Below are 25,870 nucleotides of genomic sequence, written 5' to 3'. Positions count from 1 at the left end.
GCTGTCTTTCAAGCAGACCTTCTGTCTTTTACTCCTCTCTCTCTCTCTCACACACACACACACACACACACACACACACACACACACACACACACCTCTGGAAAGGACGGCATTCCTTGCGGGCGCACACTTGTGTTGGTCTCTGGCGGTTTGCGACCACTTTTCTACTGTGGTTGACGACACGCGAGCAGCTGAGACCTGAGGATTAAGGGAATGGAGAGGGTTATGTTGTGTGTCTGACTACACGACTCTCAGCACTCTGTCACTCCACGCACAGAATGGCCACTAAAACCTCTAACCACCCACAACTGGACCGCAACTCTTTGATCCCACTGACCAGTTCCATAGCTCATTCACCCCTCATTGACCTGTTGCAATGTTCACTCACCATATTGACCTTATCTACCATGCACTGACCTTATTAACTTGGTCCTTCGCTCACTGACCACACCAATCTGGTCCGCAGCTCGCTGATTCCATTGACTAGGTCTAATACTCACTGACCCCATTGGCCTGGTCCATCACTCATAGATCTCACTGATCTGGTGCAGCCTTTGCTGGTTTCATTAAGATGCTCCATTACATGTACCAGGTTGTCAAAGAGATGACCTTCATGACTCCCCTAAGAGAAGGACCCCCGGGGTGGGCATTGCTGTTTCTGAGTGCTGGGAGCGTGGAATCGACAGCCAAAAGTAAAAACGATCTCACTGCCCTGAGGCGTCTCACCTCAAACCATGGCCAGGGTCCCATGTTCTGTGACTGCCCGCCTCTCTGAACCTGGACCTTCCATCCAAAGATTGCAATAGTTCACCCACAACTCTACTCAATTATGAGTTTGTTTCTGATCACCGCTGGCAAATCAGAGGGTCAAGATGGCTGCGGTGAGAGGCGCTTCATTGGCTGGCCCAGTATCACTCTCACCCTATCACTGCAAAGTTTGAGGAGTTCCAGGTGCCTGTGAATATTCATGAGCTGGAGAGAGCTTCCCGTGCCTCTCTGACATTCATCAGCCTGGGTGTGTATGAAATCGCTATTTGTGCCTGCCAGTGTTTCAGAATCAACTTTTTTTTTTTTCCTGCGGGCTTGATGGCTCATGAATATTCACAAAGGCAGAGAGAGGCGATCTCAACCGGAACTCTGCAGCAGGAACAGGAAGTGGACGGGTGCCATCTTGCTTGGGACAAGTAAGGTCCTGGGCCTGTTGCTCGCGTGTCCGTCCCCAGTGGGTGGATACTGTGTCTTAACGGATGTCTGCAGCTGCAGCCTTGAAGGATGAATTTACATCTCGTCTGTTCTTCCCCATCTAGACTGTGTCAGGATTAACTGTACCTCCAGTAAGTGACTCTTCCCGTTTCCTCTGTGTGCTGTGATCTCTGTCGAACTGCTCTCTGATCTCTCTCGCCTCCTACAACAGCCCTGCCAGCGTTGTGATGCGCCTTTGAGTCATCGAGGCGTTTGGCAGATGGCGTGTTGGTACTTTCCATTGTGTTCAGCCACAAACAATCCCGCGAGCATGAGAAGGTGTTTTCAAGAACACCGGCGTGGCCAGTGCAATTACGCAGAGTACACGCACGCTATTTACAGCAAGGCGTGTGTCGGGGGGCCAATTAGCATGCATGTAACGTCACAGATGACTCACTGCATCGTATTTGTTTCTTCCAAACAAATCTTGAAACACTCGGTAAGGGAGGAGCCTGTGTAAAGTTACACCCCAAGGGAAGCGTGTTAGATGTCTTAGTGCTTCCAAAGCGGACGAGGTGTTATATTGAGGTATTTCAACATCAGAAGGATAACAAGGACTGTGATTTTTGTCTTTCCCAGGTGACAGGTGGGAGGAAATGAGTACAGGGTGGGCAACCACTGAGTGTTTTGGCAGCTAACTGAGAGACCCCATATTTAAATATCAGAGAAGGGCAAACATGCACTGTCACACGGTTATGCACCTTGGGCAGCTGGAGACACCAATCCGCCTGACACAGACATCTCTAGACTGTGGGAGGAGACCCATGCAAACATGGTGAGAACATGCCAGCTCCACACTGACTGGACAATGATTGAAGCCTCGCCCAGTCACACAGTTGAGATGCTGTGAGGCACTTGTGCTATAAACGTTGTGCCACCATGCCGGCTGCCGCTAGCGTAATATGTGCTTTCGTTACACGTAAGAGACGTGACCGTTTTGTCATGTAACCGAGATGAATGTGGCTGCTGCGCGTGCAACGCAAAGCAGCCGAATGCCCAGCACACACACCGCACCACTTTAATATAAATGGCTCCTTCCTGCACTCTCTCTCCATCATGCCCACTCCTTCAAACTAGTAACCTGAACCCAGAAGGACAAAACGGATGAGACACACATACACAGACTGTGCCCACACACTTACTCATTGACAAATGCGCACAAACTTGCATTTTTTAACAAACAAAGCAGCGGTTTGACAGTTTAATAACAAGTCAGGCACCTCCTTGGAGGGGGACACGTTCTGAATATGAAGTGGGAGGCATTTAACTGCAATTGGGACATCGGTTCTGAATCGCAACATTCATGTGAATTTGAAAAAGCTCATTTCAGGGAGCTACCTTCTATGAATATGCAACAGCAGTTGTATTCATCGGCGCCGCCTCGGCAATAAGTATTCACGGGTGATACTCGTGTTTAATTTGTAATGCAAATAGGGGGGTGGACAGACATGGAGGAAGGGGAGAGTGCCAGGACTCAGGACTGAGAGGGAGTGGAGAGAGGGGGCTTTGTGTTCATGTGAGTGAGTGTGCGTGTGTGTGTGGGGGGTGACTTTGTCATTATGCATGTTTGCACATGTAGTCAGCGCCAGTGGGTGTGAGAGCATCTGTAAATCTGCTTCTGAGCCTGACCGTGGTTGCGTGTTGGTTTGCGAAAACGCGTGTGTCCGAGAACGTGTGCTGATTCGTATTTTTGGAACGCCCCACCTGCGCTGCGTGGAAGAATAAAGGAAGCCTTGTCTCTGAGCTCCTGTGGCCCACATTGTCGAGTCTCATCCCATTGTCCGGGAACTCATCCTACAGATGCAGCCCCTCAGGCACAATTGGGCTCTTTGATTTGAACCCTTTGCGAGGGTTTGGGAGTCAACCTCAGAACCCTGTGGTACAGAACAGGCTCTGTATGCATGAGCCCTGCGAGCCCGCGTTCTCTGTGTATATCTGAGCCAAGCTGCCAGTACGAGGTGCAGCTGTGTCAGGGCTGCTTTGGCCAAAAGCCCGGCGCGGAGCGCTGTGGCCGTCCATCCCAGGGCACGGCTCAGTCTCGGGACAGGCTTCTGTGGGATTGACGACAGGATGCGCTGCGCAGGTGCAGGTGACGGCTAATCCGGGCCCCAGGTGCAGAGAGAAAACAAGGCCGTGCACGCTCGCCATGGGATCCAAGGACTGCGGACTGAGGCCTCGTGGGCTTCACTGCCTAGCTGCTGCGGTTCAGGTCTGTGAAGTAGGGTCTCCCATCCAAAGGGGTATGGGGGAAATCTCCAACGTGATTTTTCAGCCCTGACTTGACTCAAGGCCATTGGTAGGTAAATGTAAGTATGGTCGACTTTCAGTGGAGCTCCAGCGCCCACCTTCTTCTCAGGGTTCTGCTGGAGTGCTGTGCACACTCAGCGTGCTCACCCAATCACGTGATATGGTTTTCACCTCCGCTTGGACACACTTCGCCCTTTCTAACGGAGGTGTCTGCAGAGAGCTCAGAAATCTACAATATATGTTCTTTCCAGTTCATCAGGAAGCCCCTGTCTTCCAGCTCTTTCCGATGGATCCTGTACGAGTTCTCCCGGCCCATCTGCTGAAAGAATACGGCACTACTGTGGAGCGGCCTTTGGCTTCTGGGCATCCCTACAAATCCAGGGGTGGTGGGTGGAGGGAATTACATGCCCACTAGGGAACTCCGGGAAATAATTACTGAGATGATCTCCGCCGCCTCATTAATGGATTGAGTGTGTTGCCGGTGCGCTTCAGAAGCCGTAGGGAAGGTGTCTGAATTCAAAAGAGCCACTAATACAGAAATGTCAGCCGGTGTGTGATGAATGAATTCTCTGGTGACTGCACCTCATCTTAGTCTCGCTCACCCCTCCCGCATCTTTGTTTGCAATTTTTATGTCACGAGTTCATGCCACTGGTTTCATTTCTGATTTTTAAAAAACAATTTTTCCGGTAAAATCTGGATTTCTTAACGAAGATGTGTTGGGTCTGCCAGGACTGGGTTTCTGACCCGATGCTTTGGCTTTCCTCACTGCCGAAGGATCCGGTACCCAGCCCTGGGTATAAAGAAGCCAGATTGAATCGAACAGTGGTTTCTTAACTGCTTTTCTCATTTTAAAATTGTGTGGATTTGTTTTCCACCATACCACAGTATCCTGTATGAAGACAGAACAGTAGATTCCAGGCTGTTTTTTTGTTTGATCAGAGCAGATACATGAAATTGTAGTACATGAATAAACTGACACACACGATGCACCAGATCATACTTGAGGGAAAATATGTCCACGTGGTTTAATAAACCCCGTGCTGGTGCGGCCAGAGGCCACCATCAGTCCCTTCACAGGAGTTAACCACATAGGACTGGCAAAAAGAATAAGAATCAAGAGAGCGTGAATTACGATAGGCGAGAAGCAGCAGGTGGTGAGAAGAGCAGGGGGGCGGGGTACCAGCTTGGCGTGAGAAGTGGAAGGTGGAGGCGCTGCTTCACTTTCCAGACGTTTGCCTCTCTTTTCTTCGACCCGGCGACGGCGCATCGCTCGATTTGCTAGCCGCCGACCTGCATTCTAATGACGGCACCCAAATCGCTCCTCGCAGACCTTTACAGCGAGACACGCTGCTGTTTGCCGGAGAGCTGAGGGTCTGCGGAGCGAACTAGTGTAGCTAGTTAATGACGAGGTGCCGCTTTTCTTCGCGCTCCTCTATTGTTCGGGGGTCCCTTGCCTCTCAATCCCTTACTGCATTGCTCCCGTCTGAACCGGCTGTTGTTTGCCAGGACGAGATGCACTTCCTCCCTCTTGTCTGGAGGAGATCAGGAAGCACCGCGCTGTCGCTTTGAAGGTTCTCGCAAGGGAGCGAGATTGGATCCTGTAAAGCGGCGCTGGACCGAACCCGAGTTGCCCGGAGCACACCGGCAGCAGAATGCAGCGGTGTTTGCGGGATGTGTGACGCTCATGCACGAGGGCCACCTGGGGGTTGTGTAGGTGGGATGAGAGGTCAGATATAGTCGACGGTCGACCGTAATCACCCCGCAGTCCCATTTTTCTGTGGCCAGAGTTGCTGCAGACACAGAAGTGGCACAGCTGAGGTTCCCAGCAGCCCCTCTTCGCTCTTCCTCCTGCGCATCGCCTCATCAGTGCTTCGGCTCGTCTCCACTTGACACTGTCACGGTCAACAAGGTCATACCTCATGGTGCACAATATGTGCAGTTTATACCGTTTCATTCTGGGTTCATGCGCTTAATTACTGATATGAACCTTTTCATAGCGACCCACAGTGTTCATCTACTTGATTTACCCATTTATACAGCTGTATCGTTCAGGGTTACTGTCTCGTTCAGAGGGTGGGGGGGTTGGAATAGAGGCTACACCCTGACTTACAGGCAGATAAAAATGGGTAGACGGCGGCCAAGAGTCACCTGAAAAAAATCTCAGTCCCTGTTTCCTGTCTGATCACAGCGGAACTCCGAGGGTGGGGCATCGCTTTTGTCACTCGGACAGGTGCGTTCCGTCATCGTCGTGTTCCGCCCGCAGGCGCTAAACTCGCTCTGTGAAGCTTTTAAGGTGTCCTGTAATGAGCTACCAGCGCCATTAATGGGACGCTCCCAGTTCCTGTCAGTTTCCGTGGAAACCACCATGGCTGACTGTTGCCATCTAGTGGTGAAGTACAGGTAAGTGTGGTCAGGGTGGGAATTAGTGACGCGTAATAACACAAGTGAAGGTGAGGCTCTCATTGACACCGTAGATATTTTTCCATGTTTTCCGAAAATATAAACCACTCGACAGTTGTTAATAATTCACAGCCGGGATTATGGGAAAAATTGTACGGGAAAAACATGGCAAGTCTTGAGTCAACTAGCAAGTGTAATTATATTTAAACTGCAGCCCAAGTCTGTTTGCAGAGACTGTTGGAGCCTCTCTTCAGAAGGGTGTGTCTGATCCTTCTCAGAAGCCTTCCTAGATTTCTGTATGGAAAGGGTTTTAAAAACGAGTGTAAATGAGGAGCTCGCATTAGCAGCTTGTAAGGTGATGGGTTCGAGTGAGAGACAGAGAGTTTACTCTCGGAGAGGGTGTTTTCTTCCCCTCCTCAGTCTGAATCTTTCTTGTCTTTTTGCAGTACCGTGTATTTCCCTCCAAATCTGACCATTGGTACTGAAGTTCTTGTCTCTCTGTCCGTGCTGCTCCTCTTCCTCATCTGTGATTTTTCTGTCTTGCCTTTCCAGCTGTGTCTCCTTGTCTCTTATGCTCTCTCTCTCTTTTTCTCTCCCTCCCCCATCCCATTGCTACGGCGACTAAGCAAGCAAACCCCCACATGCTAACGGAGGTCTGGGCTCTTCTGCAGGCAAGGGCCCAGAGACCATCTTCGCTGGCTCCAACCTTAATGATGATGAGTGGCACACAGTGCGTGTGATGCGGAGAGGGCGGAGCTTGAGGCTCTCAGTGGATGAGGCTCCTCCCGCTGAAGGTATCGCACCACCGAGAGGCCGGAGGCGTGGCCCTCATGAATAAATAATGAACGCGATCACTTCAGACGTTTTTCTTCCTTTGAATGTATCGCTCCCTTGTCACTTATTTGCAGGATATTATCCTTTTAAATCAGGCATTTGTGTACATTAAAAATGTATCTTTAATGTTTTAGACATTTAAGCGTTCTTGCTTAGACATTTTAATAGCATTTTTAGTCTGGCCAGTTTAATAAAATTATTCCTTTGTCACACTCCAACTATCATCTGCTGGTCGGATGGGAAATGTTGCCCTTTGTTCCACTAAACCCCCCCTCCCTCCCCAGCCACACATCAGTATGCTAAACGGCCCCTTTCCCTTCCTCTCCCCAAGGCCAAATGGCCGGTGACCACACGCAGCTGGAGTTCCACAACGTGGAGACGGGCATTGTGACCGAAAGGCGCTTCGTTCCTGCCGTGCCATCCAACTTCATCGGCCACCTGCAGAGCCTGTCCTTCAACGGCATGACCTACATCGATCTCTGCAAGAATGGCGACATAGACTACTGCGAGCTCAACGCCATGATTGGCTTCAAGAATATCGTGGCCGATCCGGTGACGTTCCGCTCGCGCTCCAGCTTCGTCACACTCAGCACACTGCAGGCCTACTACACCATGCACCTCTTCTTCCAGTTCAAGACCACATCCCCTGATGGCCTCATCCTCTACAACAGTGGCGACGGCAATGACTTTATCGTCGTGGAGCTCGTCAAGGGGTATGTCTGCAGCAGGGGTATTCCGGGGGGTGGGTTTGCAGGGAACGCCAGTGTGTGTTGCAGTTTTGTTCGTGAATCACAGCAGTGACTGCCCCTCGATGAAGCACACCAACTGTCGTTTCGCTCCCAGCTACCTCCACTACGTGTGGGATCTTGGTAACGGGGCCCACCTCATCAAGGGCAATTCCAACAAGCCACTCAACGACAACCACTGGCACAACGTCATGATCTCCCGCGACAGCAACAACCTGCACACGGTCAAGATCGACACCAAAGTCACCACCCAGACCACAATAGGTGCCAAGAACTTGGACCTGAAGGGTAGGTACACTACCCAGAGCCAGCAGGAGACAGAACTGCAAGTGCGTGTGCACCGTCGGCTGTGATGCGAGCGTAACCCTGTCCGCTCCCCACAGGTGATCTGTACGTGGGGGGTGTGGCCAAGGACATGTACAAGGAGCTGCCCAAGCTGGTACACGCCAAGGAGGGCTTCCAGGGCTGCCTGGCATCCCTGGACCTGAATGGGCGCCTGCCGGACCTGCTATCGGACGCACTGAGCAGCACGGGGCAGGTGGAGCGGGGCTGCGAAGGTGAGAGCTCCGCCTCCCGAGGCAGACAGAGTATCATACTACGGTAACAGTAAAAGGTGCATTAGGAGCATCTCGTATCCTGACGCCTGGGCTCTGTGGTCCCAGGTTCCCCCCGTTTTATTTTTGCCCACCCCCACCTGTATCCTGTGAACCACGTGATCTCGTGTGTGACTGCTGCCCGCATGATCTCCTCAACTGAAGACTCATGATGGGGGTGGGGCTTGCAGAGCAAGAGCTCAGTCAGCTATGGAAGGACACACAGGGGACCAACTCCCCCGAGTGCAAAGAGTGTGAGAAACAGAAAGAAGGGGCATGTTAAGGAGGGGGTCTATCCTCTCCACTTTGAACATCTTCTCATGTTCATAACTCAGTTTTAGGAACCAATGAATCAAGCGGTGAGTTGCTGCGGTAGTGATACGTGGCAGAACCGACATCACAGTATCGTTAACGGGAGCCGTGAACGCTTTAACAGATGGAAGCAACGCTGTTGTAGGGGCGGAGGTAGTTACTGAATGTGGGCAGGGCTGCTGCTCAGTTTAACAGGCTTTATAAAGTGGGGTGTGGCCAAGGCCTGAGTAGGGGTGGTTTCAGAGTGAAGGGGACCAATGGCAGGGCTCCCTCCTGAGTGAGTGTCCCTCTCTCCGTCCATATGTCCTGCAGGCCCCAGCACCACCTGCCAGGAGGACTCTTGCTCCAACCAGGGCGTGTGCCTGCAGCAGTGGGAGGGCTTCAGCTGTGACTGCAGCATGACATCATTCGGAGGACCTCTCTGCAATGACGGTAAGCCACTCCCCAGCTTCCACTTCCTCTTCGTTGCTTGCTGTTCCTCCGTTTCCTAGTTCTCGCTTCCCCGGTTCCTGAAACGTAAAGACGAGAAACGGATGTTTACGTGTGAACATTTTGCACCACTGAGGGGTGTTTCACATCTCACTCTTTACTCTCCCAAGGAGGACATGAATAACAATGGGGGCAGCTTGTAGTGGTTAGAGCCACTGCCCTCGGACCCAAAGGTCGCTGGTTCGAGCCTCACCTCTAGCTTTAGTACCCTTGAGCAAGGTACTTACTCTAAATTGTTCGAGTAAAATTACCCAGCTGTATAAATGGGTAATCGACTGAAGAAGAAGGCTAGCAATATCGACACTACACACCCCGGCCACTCCCTATTTGAACTACTGCCGTCCAGCAAACGGTTCAGGACAATAAGATCCCGCAACAATAGACTGAGGAACGGCTTCTTTCCACCCATCACACACCTCCCTGCCCAAATAGCTTAGCATTGTAAGTCACTTTGGAGAAAAGTATCAGCTAAATGAATAAATGTACATGTAATTCATCTACACACCAAAAAGCTGCTTTTCTCTAAAGCCTGCACCGGAACCTGAGACTCTCTATGCTCTTCCACATGTGGGCCACACGGGGGCAGCAGAGCGCCTCTTTTCAGGAACACCTTAGCCTTTGTGACAGCCGCACCTGAGAGTGCTGCTTACTGTCGGGATGTACAGAGATCATATGCGTCTGCAAAATTTCATCGGCACTGCAGTTCAGACTTGGACATACATCACGCAGAGCGCGTTTTCCTCACGGTGCCCAGACCCCGTTGTTAAGCACTCGTCCATTGATGCAGCGGGAAAGGTACCTGCGGGGTCAGTGGTGACAGGACTGCGGTGCTTGGTGACTTTTTTTTTTTTTTTTTACATGCACTCGGCAGACGCCTCGACGTATGCTGAAGTGAACACACACATTTCGCCTCGCTACACCGCACAAAGTCATCGGCCGGAGAAACATGGTTGTCCCGTACCCTGAAAGTGTGTCTGAGTGCGAGTGTGTGTACAAGAGAGAGAGAGCACTGTAAAAGGGAGCCGCCGTTTGATGATGGCAAGTTGTCCGCAGACGTCAGATAAGCATTTCCAGATAAGAGTTCCTCCAGGACAAATAAGAAATGAAATCTGATAGTGCGTTCTGAAGACGCCCCCCAGCCATCCGGACCTCTTTCCTTTTTTCGCCTCTTTATTATTATGACAAAAGATAATTTCCGCAAAGCGATGCGCATCCTTTAATTAGTGCTCCACGTTATCAGTGCTCTGCGAGTGCCCTGCCAAGGAGCCGTGGGGCCTGCGGGGGGGCGTCTTTGAAACAGAAGGGTAGTAACTCATGAAGCGCACCATGCACTCGGGGTAAACGTGGTGAGTTACTGTCTGTTAGGGCCGGGCTGCACTGCCTCCTGCTGGACTCAAATGGATTCTGAGCTTCCCAGCCACTGAAGGATGGAGAACAGCAGCATGAAACATCTAGACCTCAGGTGGTGATGGTCTCGTTCGCGGTGCACATGGACGTGGCTCCAGCAAATGCCTTAAACATCCTTTGAGTAGCGTTGGTTTGGGAAGCTGCCCCACTCCGTCTTGCAGAGAGATGTCGGGACTACAGAATAACATAATAAATACAGTTGAGTAGCATCTCACAAGGTAGTGTGTGCGCTAACTGCTGGAGATCACCAGGGGGCGCCCACATTGCGCCCATATGGAAACGCTTCCCATCATTGTGGAAATAGCCTAGAGCGAACGAACGGAGTGACAAGCTCTCTAACTGCTGTGTCGCATCTGGACTCTCAACAGTGCGTCGGCATGGCGTCTTCTCCAGGAGGAGGCCTTCCTTTCCTCATCTCGTAATCACCAGATTACTGTGATAATACCACAGTAAAGAGGATCTGCCAAGATCCTTAGTGGTGGGTAATTAGTGACTAATCCGGTGAACTGGTCTGCTATCTACAGCTGGAGGTCAAAGCCCCAAAAAACAGTACGGCACCACTTTTTGATGCTCAGTTTGGGCTCCAAGAGTTGAACCCTTGAGATGTTGCCCTGGGTGGTGAGTGGAGCTGGATCCTGTGGGCCACGCCCCTTTGTGGCTGCTCAGTGGGACACATGTCCTCATCTGGAGCACCTGGTGGCTCCTTTATGGCTCGGCAGGCGTTTTCTATCTGAACGGCGCTTCCCGGTGGAAGCTGGTGGGGCTGCAGGAGGCTGGATCTGAGTGGATTGGCGTGGGCTGGCCAGCAGAGCGCGGGAGGGGAGAGAGAGTCCACTCAGGGAGCTGCGGAGCTGGCGAGCGGGAGCGAGAGGGAGGGGAGGGAGGAGGGAGAGAGGAAAGAGGGAGGGAGGGAGGCAGTGCAGAGAGGGAACCCTGCCTCGTACTCGCGCGCCGCTCACTTTCATTCACTCGCTGGCTGGATCAGGGCACCAGAGCTCCTGCAGGCCGACGGCCATCTGGCGACGCGGACGGGAGCAGCGCCACACTGCCCACGGACATCCTGCGCTCTTTTCTGTGAGGGGTTGGGCGGGCAGGGGGTCCTGCAGTTCACGTGACTTCAGGGGTCTGTGGGGAGCGCCGTCATTACCCCCGCTGGACTGGAACATCAGGTGACACCGCCGGGGAGCGTCTCTCTCGTGCTATCTCCGCTCCTCCTGGATTTACCTCGTGTCTTCGCCCTTCTGCAGCCCAGTGGATTGTGGGAACATTCCGCCAGTGTTAGGGCCCTCCGTGCTGGAAAATGGGGGCGTAGCCCTCAAGCTGACCCCTTGCTCGCCTCCAGGCGCGCAGAGACGATGCCCCCAGGCCGGACCGGGGTGGCCCGGCTCGTTCTGTGGCTCCTCCCCTTGACCCTTAGCTCTTGGGCGAGGGCGGCGTCTGGGGGACCCCGCAACGTGAGCCACGGCACATCGCCTGCTCAGATGAGGGCCGGGCATGGTGGGTACCCTTCCCACTTCCTGTTTACCTGCACTTTTCTCACTTCCTGTTTACCTGTACCTCGCTCCCCGCTTCCTGTTAATCTCTGCCCCTTTTTCTGGCACTTTCTGGTCTGTCTTGTTTTGTGTCCCTATGCCGACCTCCAGTTTGGCTGCTGTGTCTTGTATTTCACTCGTGTGTGTGTGTGTGTGTGTGTGTGTGTGTGCGTGCCAGGTGGGAGATCAGTAACACCCCTGTGTTCTGCGTGGGGTTGCCGTGCTCCCACAGTCCAACCACAGCAAGCGCACGGTCACGGTCTGTCCTTTTGGGACACGCACGAGTTGGTTCAACAGAAGCGCTGTTGATGTGCAACAAGCCTGCAGGTATTAGGCGCTGTGTGTGTGTGTGTTTGTAGTTAAGCAAGGGTGCAGACCCGTGAGGAATGACAGGCCTGCGTCTCGGTGCTGTCAGCCATTGGGGTTCACCTGTGGTCCCCTCCACCTCAGGGTACTCCAGCCCTGAGGACCACATCAAGCCATCAAAGACAGGACCGTGACTGAATGCTGTGCTCTAGGGTGGGGGGTGGGGCTACGGTGATGTCACCACCGGGTGCACGTTCAGGAGTGAGAGTAGGGGTGTGGCCTGTGCGGATTACTCGGGATGGAGCGGTCCTGATCCTACCTGTGCTGAGCCATCTGGGGGGGGTTTACCATTCCTGCTGAGATGGCAGGAATACGTTTACCACCCTGCCCTCATTGCCAACCCCTGCTGGCCGCCCAATCAAGGTCATTCTGCGATCGCATCTGAAACCTCGGGGGGGACTTCGGTCGTCTGCTCCCAACTCCCGCCGGCATAATTATGCTAATTACGTATTTGACCTCATACCTGAAATACACATGTGGTGGTGTCAGCAGAGGGTGTGTGTTCACACGGAGGGCGGGGAGGAGGCAGTTCGACCGTACTGCGGTGTACTGGGGGTGCGGACCCACAGGTCGGGTCCTGCATTGACATGCTTTTCTATGTTTTCTACCATGTGTGGGTGGCTGGATGAGGGGGAGGTGGTCCATGGATGTTGGGCAAAGTGGTTGCGGTCGCTGTGTTGGTCACCCTGCGGCATCTCACTGTTGTGTCAGTTAACACATAGAACACACAGCGCAGACGTGAAAGTAAAGTCTATATGGGGCCGCAGGTGGTGCAGTGGTTACACCTGTCACCTTGTATTGTACACTTGAACAAAGTACTTACCCTGAGTTGATACAGTGAAATTATCCTGCTTTATAAATGGATAAATCAGTGCATCTTAGTGACTTTATGCCACAGGTATATAACTATTGTAAATATTGTCTTATTCCTATCTTCAGCTCATTAACCGCTGTGTCACCTCCTGTCTTACACGCATAACTGCGCCTCACTGTCTGCCTCCACAGGTGACCGAGTGGCCAAGGCTCAGAAACGGGACTCTGGACACCCTCGTCTTTCTCAAGTGCCTCTCAGTGCACCTTTGTAGGCCTCATGCGGTGACACACCGTGTTTTTATAGTTCCCTTCTCGCCGTCATTCTTTTTCTGTCTCTCGCTTGTTTCTCACCCTGCTTTCTGGGCTCTATTTTTACGCCGTTCCAGGGGAGGTTATTGTTGCGGTGGGAGCCTTTGGAAGGGCGACGCTGGGGGCGGAAGCAGGACTTTGAAGAGGAGGCGAAGCGTTCGCAGTTCTGTCAGCTCGCAGGCGGGAGCCTACAGCTTGTGACTGCGAGAACTTCCAACACTTTGATTTAGTTACTTATTTTACTTTTTCTCAAAGTGCAGTCTTAGCCAAAGCTCAGCACGAGGCGAGGATGAGCCGGCGCAGGTACGCAGCGCGCCCCCCCCCCCCAGCTAGCAGTGTGATGCCCTGTTTGCTCAGTGTCTGCTGACCACAGTTGGTCGTTTACCATCACACCCCATCAGGGGGTCTCATCACCACCCCCACGGTTGTCCGAAAGCAGGCCGAGGTCCGTGTTGCTTTCTTGACTGTCCGCCCCGTCCACCAGCAGGGGGCGCCCTGAGAAACATTGGAAATGGGAGGTAAACGATCTTCAGAACGGGCATGATGGAGAAGTCCGCGTGGCTGCAGCCTTCCGTTGTTCTGGAGCAGTCACGATCGCGTGTCACCTCGCAGCAAGTCGACGAGGACTTGCTTTCCTAAACGTCCGCAGCGAGACGGTGGGAGGAGCTTCCTACGCAGTTGCCTGGTGTGAAGTGAGTAGGTGGACCGTTTCCTCCACCGGTTCGTCAGACAAACACTTTAGACACAGCGTCCTCCGCAGTCGCCAAGTGTTGAGGCTGGGAGCCGAGCTGTTCTCCGGTCACCGAGATTGTGGGCGGAGCTCTGCGGGTGTCTCGCCTAGCCATTCGGAGGTTTCTTGGTCTTGCGGCTCCTGCGTGCCCGCAACACCCCGCACCACGCACATGGATCTGGCTTGACCTGGCCAACTCGCACACTGACCACTGATGGAATGGCTACAATCTGTCCCCGCAGTGCTTCGCGTTGGACCCCCGAGTCCCATGCATGTCCTTGGGGACCCCAGACCTTCCTTGGAGTGAGCTGAGTGATGGATGCTGGGGGTGAGACGTGGTAGATAAATGTGTGTAAATGTTGAAGGTCCCAAGGAGGACCTGGAGAACCCAGCTGGAGGTGCTGCCCTGCGAGAGCGAGCGCTGGGGAACCCGCTTGGAGAGAATTGCTATATCTGCTCTTTCAGTGTTGCGAATGTCAGCTCTTTGCAAAGTGTGTGTGTGTTTTCTAGGAGATGAGTGGAGAAACAAAGCTTTCCGCAAACAAGCGAGCTCTGCCGTTCTGCTCCAGCCACTCTCCGTAATTACCGCACTCACTTCCAGAGCCCCCCGCTGTCAGCTCAGTAATTACAAGCGCGGCTACTCATTGTCGTATCCGCAGCAGAACGACACCCTGCGGACGCGCACTAAATGCATACCTGGCGCTGCATTACAGGTGCATAACGAGAACACGCAGTGTGCCGTGTTTGTGCGTTTTGCAGGAGCACCAGCATTACGGTCCAAGGTCACAGTATATTTCTGTCTGTGGCGGCTAAAGGACTGGAATGGAGCCCAGCAGTTTGAAAGTTCAGATCCCAGTGCACGCGATCCTCAGTTTACAAACACAACCTGGAGACTGTTGACAACTTCAAAGTCACTTTTACCCCAAGGGCACAATTAATAATAAGTTAATAATATAGGTGTGTATCAATTTGCTCCCTGGTTAGGTCCTCTAAAAGTCTCAGATGTAGCTATAAGCACAGCACTTTGATTTTCTTGTAATATTTTCGTTAATCTTGAATTACATTAAATCTAAAGTGACAGAATAAAAGCATGTCATCTCAAACTTCTTCTCGTACTGAATTTCCTGCTCTGACTTTTGACCGATTCTACATGGCAATCAATAAGATCTGAGACTAGTAGGTGTGTGACACTGTTGTGATTACAGGGTTCTGTGTATAATATGTAATGTTGTAGTAGTTCTGTTGTAATGATGGCAGCCTCACTGACCCACCTTAGTACCCATTGATCACGATATGTATTCCGTTGTGGGTGCTCTTTACTGCCACCTGTGAGCCAGGTGGGTAAATAAAGGTCACGTGCAGCACGCCGATATTTCACTGATGGACATTCTAATGAATGTTGCAGATTAAGAGGTTAACAGGCTCAGGCTGTTCGCTGTACCTTTGGAAACCAGGTAAAAAGTCATTACTGGAGGTGCGATTACATGTGAGGAGTTGAGGAGACGCTGAGGCATGAAAGCAGATTAAGGGCTGGAGAGGCTCTCAGGACAGAGGTCAGCTCGGTGCCCAGCGGACGGGGGGTCTGGCTTGTCAACGTCACCGCTTAATGAAGCTCATCTGTTAACCAGCAGGTCACGCTCGTCTCACCGGCGAGGGCCGGATGACAAGTTGCACCTCTCAATACAGCATCGTACTGCGGTCCAGATGTTCTAACAGCAAAACACTTCCCGGCGCCCTCTGTTTGTTCGAACAACGTATTCCCAGGCTTGACCTCCATTCATCATGAGCAGCGACGCGAGCGTAGAGCACATTTTTGACGTAAAACTGCAATTAACTCTGCTGTGTGCGTTGCTCCTGTCTCCTCGCGGACGGGAGGTACCCCCACAGCCCCCAGGTGCGAAACGGGTTTAATGACGCACGAAATGGAATGAGGAGGAGGACCCCGTCACATTATTAAAACCTCATTGGCGTTTTTTTTCTCCGATTTTGGTTGTTCGCTCTGGTGCAAAATGTAAACTCGGGTGCAGGAAGGCTGTGGGAACGGTGTCCGAATGTAACATCACATCCCAGAGCTGCCCTGGTCTCACAGGCGGGTTCCTTCTTGCTTTTAACATGCTTTCGTCCCCAGGGACATGAGGAAGTGGGCCACGGCACCTATTATTCACCACAAGTAGGTCTTCCTTTTAACTCAGGAGCCAAGCGCAGTCTGGAATAAAGAGGGTTTTGCATTTAGTTTTCCTTCTGACCCGTTTCTTTGTTACTGAGCGTGATTTAGAGCGAGAGCGTACTCACATGGCACGGACCGTCCCGCCTGCGAGGCAGACGGAGACCAACCGTTCCCGCGAGCGAGCGGGACCAGAAGGACCTCGATACGGCTGCTGTCGACTCTCATGAAGATGTGCAGCAGCTGCACCGCAGGCTGTCGGTTGCCATGTGTCCCTTTGGGGGAGAGAGATAGAGGGGCAGGTCACAACCCTCACTGTCAATCAAAGTGGGTTTGCATTCTATTCCTGATGAGAAGAGGACCGCTAAAGATGCTGTCAAATGAGTGCCCTATCCAGACCCTCCTGTGCAGTAGACACTGACTGAAGCATACCCACCAGGGTGTCTACAAGCATTCGTGACCACACCAGTGGGGGGGGAGGGGCTGATGATCATGTCCCGCTCGCTCAGGGCGTGGTTTGACATGCGAATGCTCATGTATGGTGTGAATGTTCGTGCACCGTAACTTCATGGTCATCCCCAGATAAGCGTTTGCACAGCCGCTACTCCAGCATTATATGTAAATGTTTGTTTACCTTATTTAAAAAAAAAAAAAAAAAAATTGTAGGAATTCATCTGTCCTGTATTTTATGCACCTACTGAAGCGATGAACATCGGTACATCAAGTGGAAAGTAGCAAACTAGGTTTACTTAATCACACGTCTGCAGCTATGTCCCTTTCTCTTAATGTAATGCACGAATTGTATTTTGGTTGAGATGTATGTCGCTTTGGAGAAAAGCATCTCCTAAATGAATAAATGTAAATGAAGTAGAGGTAAGATGAGGCTCTGGGTAGGAGGGTCGATTCAGTGATGAACGAAGGAATCCCTCCTGAAAAGGTGAGACCAGAACTCCATCTCAAATCCCTGCGTGATTGTGGGGTCCATCCAGAAGCAAACAGCAAGAAGTGACACCTGGATTGGGCCTTCAGGATGGCGGGGAACACCTCCTCTCCTTAGGAGATGTTACACTGGGGGGATTCGGGTCGAGTCCCTTCACTGAGGTACAACTGCAGGTCCCTTCTCAATGAGCAACTGTCCTTTGCTTTGTGACCATAGTAAACCGTGTTTACATGCAGGGGTTGAATGGCAGTGGCACTCAGTGCTCACGCTGCTTGTCACACACACTGCTGACATGGTGCTAAGTAAGCAGGTGGGCGGCAAGCGGATCGTCACTCCGTATCCACGTCATGGCAGCACACGCTGTCTATAGTGTTTAGCTCTCAAACACACTGACTCATGCACACACACACACACAGAGGCCTAGGCACGTTTACTGACTCGCTTCTAACCCCTCTTTACCTGTCTCTTTCTCCTTGTGTGTGCGCAGCGGGAACCACGTACATCTTTGGGCGAGACGGCGGTTTGATCGTATACACGTGGCCTCCGAACGACCGGCCGAGCACTCGGTCCGATCGCCTCGCCATCGGATTCAGCACACAGCTGAAGGAGGCCATCCTGGTGCGAGTGGAGAGCTCCTCGGGCCTCGGGGACTACCTACAGCTGCACATTGTGAGTCCTGCTGCCTCGTGGTGGTCATGATGCTGTGGTTTCCGTGACGATGGCAATGATAAACACGGCACCTATCCTCTCCTTCAAGCACAGTATATAGCTTGGTGAAGCTTGCAGATCGTAGCGAGAAGTATAGGTTGTACGTAGATTGGAGGAGGTGTGTGCGTGAGGGTGTGTGTGTTCCGCCTTCCCGAGTTGGCGTGGGTGTTGTACATCCGGAGAAAGACATAAGAACTGGAATACTGGCTCCAGCTACATTTGGACAGAGTAACAAAACGAAAAAGATGAAAGTAACGAACACGCTGAAGGCGGTCATGAGGAAGGAGGAATGTCACAGGTTTGGCTCCTAAGAGGGGAATTACTGTTGTACCGTTGAGAGAGACAGTTAACCTGAACTGCTTCATTAAAGCACTGCTGCACTGAGGGATAAATAGCGGCGCTGCATCAGCAACTTCAAAAAGGATCCGCTAATTAAGTAAATAAAAAATACTGATTGGTTTGTGTGTCGAGGTGCTTTGCACTGAAAGCCCTTTATGGCGCAGCCTTTGGGGTCTTTTCATTACACACCGAGGACACGCGTTTCTTCACGGTGTCCTCACTCCTTCATGGCATCCGCAGTGCTCCGCTTACGAGCGCGTGGCATGGTGCAGTCACTCGGCCCTGCCGGCGCAGACAGGCTCAGCGGAACCGGGGAAGAGTCACAGTAAGTGGGATTGCGGGGCGCGGTCGTCTCCTGCCCAGCGAGGGCGCGGGAACGGTGGAGGCAAACGGCTTGGGTCTCATTAGAAAGAATTGCTTGCTCTGAGGAGCTATGAGATGGGCATGACATCCTGTGGCAACGTGGAAGCACCACAGACACAGGCACACAGACACACACACCAAGCAGTGGCATGCATGCTGATACATTCCAGGACTCAGTTTCATTCGCGGTTGCTGTGACCGTGTCACATTAGCTGATGATCAAAGCCGGATCATGGACACGCATACACACAAACACCACGGTCTAACATTTCAGTTCCACATCCCCAACCAGTGTAAACGTAGGGATCGTAAGACAGGCGGTCTGCGAGGAGGAAAACGGATCGTCAGACGCTGATGGAAAAATCAGGAGTGCAGGCAAAGCCGAAGTATTAGCATCTGCGCTAGCAGGCTGAGCCTGCACCCACAGGCGATGCTCGCTGCTCTCTGAGCCTTACTGTGGATTCATTTGCTTCAAACGCTGCTTCAAACGTCCCGTAAGGGACAGCGAGCACCGTTTCTGGGGTGGCATCTCATGCGAATGTACCGGTGGCTCGCGCTCAGGGCTCGTCCGTAACAAACGTCGCCATGCGCTCGCGATAAGGATGTTTTCCACTCGTAGCCGTAATTACAGTCTTGGGACGAAGCCCGTGTTTGCGCTCAGGCGTGACGACGGTAACGCACATCGGATTTTCGCTGTCTCCACCCGCATGCGTCTCGTTCCGCTTCAGGTGCGCAACACAAGCTCATTTGCATACCACCTAGCCCACTCGTTTACATCACACCTGCTCAGATGTTGCCGAAGGGCTGCTAGCCGTATGATTTTGCTTAGTACCGTCCTTATTATTTTTCTAAACAGTGAATGTGTAACAGCTTCCTGTTAAAGAGCGCAGCCCGGACTCAGAGCTGCGTACGCTCACGTCCATTTGTTTGCGCTCAACACAAGCGGTTTCACGCCACGTGTCAGACGTTGCCGGAACGCTGCAGCAGCACCGCAGTGTTTGTGGACTGCGGCAGAGGCGACGATCTGTGGGGATGGCATGCATGTTCACTGGGAGGCTAATTGGAACCTGGGTTCAGGCAAGCTGAACCATCTCCAGCTGGAAGAGGCTGCGTCGGAAGCCCCATGCCGACTGCCGAAGGCGCCCCGGCAGCAAGGCGGAGGGGGAAGACGAGACAGCGGCGAGCCGAGCTTCTCTGGGAAACATTGCTTTCTTCCACCCCCCGTCTCAAGTGTTTGTCCTTGAAGACACATAATTAGCTTCAGTTTTTGCAGAGCCTCTTTCCTGCGCTGCCATGCTTTGAGGAAAAAAAAGACGTTTCTTCTTTTTAAGAGACGTTGAAACGCTCTTTCATGTCCTGTTATACTTGGTTCTCTGCTGCTTCTTTCCTGGGCTTTTTGTGAGTCTGCTGTTCGATGTGTGTGACATCTCTGGGTGCACACTTCCTCTTTCAATGATGGAGTGTTTATCATTAGCCAGGACTGGGGGACATTTCACCCTTTAGGGAAAGGGGGAAAGAATGGAGAGTAAAACTTCAGTATTTATTAATGTATTTGCTGGGATTTCAGAGCAGAAGTGCATGATGGTGGAATGCAGCCAGTAGGTGTTCATCAGGGTGGTTGTTATGATGATTTTTGCAGTCCTACACTGTTCCTCAGCTTATAGACCTATCTGTTTGTATCTCGTTTATGTCTCTGAAGTTACTTTACCCCCCACAAGTGAAAGTCTTAACTTAAAAATACAGTTATTCCTTAGTGAATCTGTGTTTTCAGACAAAAATCTGGTATAACTGTAAAGAATAATTGACTTAGTATTTGATTCTAATATTTATTTCAGACTACTTTAAAATGAAAGCTAATTTTCAGTGAAAATAAAAATACAGGTGGTTCCCGACTTCAAATGGGGTTACGCTCCACGAAACCAATGGTAAGTCGAAAACATCATAACTCAAATGCATTTAATACACCTAACCTACCGAACATCATAGCCTAGCATATGCGCGATGGCCATTATGGGCTTTCCGCCTTCCTGCTGGGCAATTATTCTGAGTTCCTCCTCAAGATTAATTGTCCTCTTCTTTTTCTTCCCACCAGTAGCAGGAGACAGTTGTGTGTTTCTGTGGCATTATGGATGGACAAAACACAACGTAGATACAGGGGGTATCTGTATAGCATCCGCGTGGCAGACTGGAGGATGTGGATCACTGCCGCTTCCCAGCATCGCGAGAGAGTATCGCATCGCATATTGCTTGCCCGGGAAAAATTCACAATTTGAAGTATAGTTTCTACTGAATGTCTATAGCCAGCTCACCATCGTAAAGTCAAAAGAATTGTAAAGGGAACCATCGTAAGTCGAGGAGCATCTGTATATGATCTCCAGAAATCCTAGCTGAAAGGTTCATCTCATAAATATGCGCAATTTTTCTCATCTTGTTTTTCATCACCGACAGTCAGGAACACCTGAAAAGAGCTCTAAGAACTTGGAAGTGAGTTGAATTAACTTGGTCCCACATTCCTTTTCAGTTGGGCTGCTCTTTACTGAGATCTGTTGCCTCGTAAGGTAAATACAGGTTGCGTTATACGTTGAGAATAGCTTTATTGTATATATTGAACTTTAAATGTAATTGAACTGGAAAACACTTGTAACTGGGGGGGGGGATCAAAATTTGACCAAGACAATGATTATATTTGCGTTTCACATGTGTTGAGATTGGGGGGGCGCAGTGGGTTGGACCGGGTCCTGCTCTCCGGTGGGTCTGGGGTTCGAGTCCTGCTTAGGGTGCCTGACTGGCGTCCCATCCTGGGTGTGTCCCCTGCCCCTCCAGCCTTACGCCTTGTGTTGCTGGGTTAGGCTCCAGCTCCCCGCGACCCCGTATGGGACAAGCGGTTCAGACAATGTGCGTGCGTGCGTGCGTGTGTGTGTGTGTTGAGATTGTTGTCAAGGTGGTGGTTCATGTGTTTGTCACAGTGTGGTGGTGTGTATTGTTGAACACAGTGGAGATGTCCGTGGCCGTTTTTTTTTCAAGTAGGGAAATGGGGGGGAGGAACTAGAAACATGTTTTTCGAAAGCATGAGATGACATTGCCAAAGGCAGATTTTCAGATGTGATAAAACACACAAAGACACTGGCACACAAAACTCCTGATAAAGAGCTTCTCATCTTCAGTCTGTCTGTTGGAACAGAAGGATGCTGGGGGCCTCAGGATGGAAGTCCAGAACTTCTGAACCCAACTGTCCCATATGCAGCAGTCGTCTCCCTTGTCCTTCTCACCCAGATGCTTCCATTCACTGCCTGCTCTTTAGGAACACGTTATAGGGACCCTCTTGCCTGTTATTCATTCAGCTCATATTTCTCCCCGCTGCGGTCAGACACACCTCACGACCTTGGCACAAAAACATGGACACCACCAACCTGTCTGGATTGACCGGGTCTGTGTGCAAAAAATAATAGCACTGGACAAACCTGGTGGTTTTCATGTTCGCCCAGCTGTGAATTATTGCGTTAGTTAAGACGACCGTGGACATCGACCGTCTAATTGTTCCACGGTCCTTCAGAGCCACGAGACCATCTGCAGTAGCCGGCAGAGAACGGATCTTCTCTCAACAAAGCAGAGTTTCTGTCGATTCCTCCGGCATCAGTGGATCTCAGTTCAATAATTCTACATGCACATTTAATATAACATAAACAGACCTGTGCAGCATCCCACGCTGTCAGGTACACATCCCTTCACCTGGTTCCACGAGTATGTGCGCCAAGGTGTACTCCTAACTTCTGCATCACAGAGCTCTGAGGAAAAACTGCTAATTGTCATCAGGAGTAAATTTTCAGTTAGAGTAAATTCTCAAAATATCCGTCTTTCCCTAACAGTCAGAAAGAATTCCATAATTATTAATCCTGCTGTGATGTATGAACTTTAAGCAGCAGTGCTCGGTCAACAGTTTGTTTTGATATTATTTTCCAGGATGAAATACTTGGGGTTTGGGTCACATTCTTGGGATACACACACGCGGCGGGTGGACGAAGTAGTGTAAGCGCTGAACAAAATGGGAACACCGAGTTCTTAATGGGCAACAGCAGCAGAGCCATAACCGTTTCAATCCTCCTTGGTGTGCTCTCGTACGTGTCCTGAGTTGTGCGTACGGGGAGACTCTGAGGGATGAACGCGTTGGAAATCTACCCATAGAGATGGTTACGCATGGTGGTCGTTGAAGGCGATGAACTCAATCTTAGTGTTCATGGAACCAGCCTCGAGTCCAACCTCGGGGGCACGATCGACAGTTTTGTCCTGCGCTGTGGGAAAACGGCGAGAGAATGGAATCGGAGACTCCCACGAGGCTGCTGTCCGTACCATTTTCTCTCACCTTGGCACTGCGATTCATTTACTGCGGGGTTCGAATCCTTAATTGAAACTCCCATCCCCGAGCTCTTGTGTGCTCAGATTTAGATTTCTTTTTTAATATTAGCAAGACTGGGTCACGGAAGCACAGACAGGAACAGCACACTACCTTTAGATTTTACTGCCCGACAACTTTGCCGCGCCACAACGAAGCCTTTGTGATCTCAGACTGTTTCATGTGTGCTGGTGCACATCTTCGAAACAGTCGTCGTACCCTTGAGCAAGACACTATATTTGCCACGGTGAAACATTCAGCTGGGAACCTGCATAAGGTTCTTTAAGGTAAAGACGCCTAGTAATAAAAATAATTGAATATTTGTTCTAAGGTAGTATCAGTGTTAGCACGGTGTCTTGATATATTTCTAGTACATATATTTTCTGTCATCTCCACTGCTAATTAGTACCTTTTATGAGGGATTCTTGATGGTAAGTTTGTTTACATCCAACTCTACCACAGTTGGGTTATGAATATTCAGAATTAGGGTTTGGCTGTTCTTGGTTAACTTGTGCCTTGTCTTAAACTGCTGAGAGATTAATTTTAGTTAGGTGGAGGTGTCTTATTGTAGGTAATATCTGTATCCTTCATGTGTTCTTTACCATGTTCAAGACTTTGTTTTGCTGTACTAATTATTGTAACTCAGTGTGTTTTTAGCCATGACAGTGTATAGAGCAGTCACATCCAACGCCACCACTTGTTCTGTTTTTTGGCTCCAGATTATCATGGCTCACCCAGAGTACAATGGGGCAACTGGCCCATCAGGAGAGTGCATACCCAGGGTACTGCTGTTGTCAGCTGTGCTAAGGCAAATGTGTTTAAATGTGTGTATCTGAGTGAGTGAGTGGTCAAGAGAGATTTATTTTGGTTAAAGGTGACATTTGTTTTTCCTTTGTTCAAGTGCTGTGGCAATGCAACAATGCAAATCTTTTCTTGTGCCAGAGCAGCTTTTTGAATTTGAATGTGAAATACGCTGGACTGTGAGTGTGTGTACGATCAAGTCTGCTCATGGCACGTCTAAGTGTCTGTGCTCTCCTGCTGATTTAGGTACTCGGGAGCACCCCCTGTTGTGCACCTCTCCCCACAGGCTGATTGTTGCATGTGGTTGCCATACCAACTGCAGTCTCAGTCCACTGGTTTGAATTGTGTCTGGGCTCTGGGATCAGGCAAGGATCACACCTGGTGGAGCCACCAGTGCAGGTAGCCCTCTTCCCCACCCTGAACCCCCCCCGACTTAAGATGGATGTGGCAGCTGAAATTCTTGCCGCTGTTCGCTTTTCATTACGAAAACTCCCATGGTTCACTGAGGCCGTTTATTCCCACAATGGCAGCTGGGATTGCTGTGGTGTTGGAAGCAGAAAATCAATACACTCTCTGACTGCACCTTTTTATTTATTTTGTTCATGTATCTCCTCCCCAGGGCTGCAGGGGAGGAGCCAGCATGACAGCTCCTGTAGATCCAATATGAGGCAAGGAGGTGAAGCAGGTTCGAGGCGCTGCCTTTGTGGGCTCAATCTCTGTCTCACCTGTAGCGTCACATCCACATCACCCCAAGTCTGAGAAGACAGGGTGAATGAATAGCATTTCCGTACCAAGTGGTCGACCTGTGTGCGAAAGCAGAGCTCTCGCTCAGAATCTCCGAATTTGTCTGAAGGTGCACTCCACATCTAATGAGTACTTCACCATCCTGATGTATTTTCAAGGATAAGGACCGCAGGGCCATAGCCTACACACTCTGTTCTACATCAATACATTCTTAGTTTCAGTGCCTGCGTGTTCAAATGTGTGTGTGTGTGTGTGTGTGTGTGTGTGTGTTGGTGTACAAGTAGGACTGGCTCTACCATGGTGACTGAGGACGCGCCGTATGTAGTACATCTGCACAGCACGGGCCATCTCGGCATTTTACAAGCAACCACTTAGTCACTTCGCAGATGCTTCTAATCAAATCAACTGCAAATTTTTTACTCATTTCTAAAACTGTGTATTTCAGGGTCAGTATCATGTTCAAGGGTAGCCCACCTGCGTTGAGGTTTAGAATTCAGACATTCAAGCTGCAAATCTGTGTCCATATCCACTATGCTACCTGTTGACCCAAATAGAAAAATAGCAGTTATTATAAAGCTGCACAGTTACAGTATGCAAATTATCCATCGGTGCAAAACAGGTGCTAATTACTGTAATAAATTTCATAATACCTTTCCAGCCACGGAAAGCAGGAAAAAGTGTCAAATCCTCTATCACAATTTCTGCAACTTGGGCTCAGCTATGAGGTTGTTCACTGCACATGACAACAGCTGAGTTAATGTTCCTTAACACTGAGCTGCAGGGTATAATGATGGCAAACGGGTTCTTTTTACCATATCGGCACATTTAAAAAGTGAAATGGCAGAAAGAGGGAACAGCATAACAAAGAAAATCAAACTTATACCAGTGTCAGTACTGGCCTAAAGTAATTAAAATATTGCATTTCATGGGAAAATGTGTGCAAATATTGAGTCGGATGTTAATCGCGTAATTCACATACTATATCTATTCATGAGCTGCAGAGGTCGCGGTGGGTAACTAACAAACTGAGTTAAAGCCGCCGGCTGTAGGTGCTTTATGGTTCTCAGACACACAAGTGGAGGAGTACAGGTTGTTCCGACTGTACTTTTTGCTGGAAGTGTAGTGGCTGGGGCTTCGGGTGGTCCAAAAGGCATGCAGCCTGAATGAAAGTGCCCGTGTCCTGCGTTGTTCTCCTTGGGTGGAGTTTGGGAAATTGTTAGCGCCTGAAGGATGTTGTTAGAGAGCCATGTTATTTCCCCAGACAGTCGAGGCACTCCAGCCGTGCTGGCGATTTTTGGCCATCGCTCCTTGGAGCTCCTACACAAGTCGAGTGTGAAGAAGTGAAAGTGCTGGCGGGGCAGTTCCCGGCACTTTGTTCACTTGCATGTTTATGAATGTTG

General features: G+C 50.7%; 1 protein-coding gene across 20 annotated transcripts in view; it reads left to right on the top strand.

Annotated features, from left to right (window-relative positions):
- The window catches only part of LOC108940442 (neurexin-1a), a 114,113-nt gene that overhangs the window by 64,343 nt on the left and 23,900 nt on the right, over positions 1–25,870 (top strand). For 11 of the 20 annotated variants that reach the window (XM_018762623.2, XM_018762621.2, XM_018762612.2 and 8 more), the window contains 7 exons: positions 1,308–1,334; positions 6,517–6,684; positions 7,056–7,437; positions 7,568–7,758; positions 7,854–8,027; positions 8,688–8,807; positions 17,613–17,794. In XM_018762623.2, the coding sequence (XP_018618139.1) occupies positions 1,308–1,334; positions 6,517–6,684; positions 7,056–7,437; positions 7,568–7,758; positions 7,854–8,027; positions 8,688–8,807; positions 17,613–17,794 (1,244 nt within the window). The remainder of the gene's footprint in view (positions 1–1,307; positions 1,335–6,516; positions 6,685–7,055; positions 7,438–7,567; positions 7,759–7,853; positions 8,028–8,687; positions 8,808–17,612; positions 17,795–25,870) is intronic. The other 9 variants (XM_018762618.2, XM_029250310.1, XM_018762619.2 and 6 more) reach the window with 1 other exon arrangement.

This window comes from Scleropages formosus, chromosome 3, assembly GCF_900964775.1.
Source record: "Scleropages formosus chromosome 3, fSclFor1.1, whole genome shotgun sequence".
Classification (NCBI taxonomy): Eukaryota; Metazoa; Chordata; class Actinopteri; order Osteoglossiformes; family Osteoglossidae; genus Scleropages; species Scleropages formosus.
Note: the sequence above shows the minus strand (reverse complement) of the source record. Positions and strands in the feature narration are given on the sequence as shown.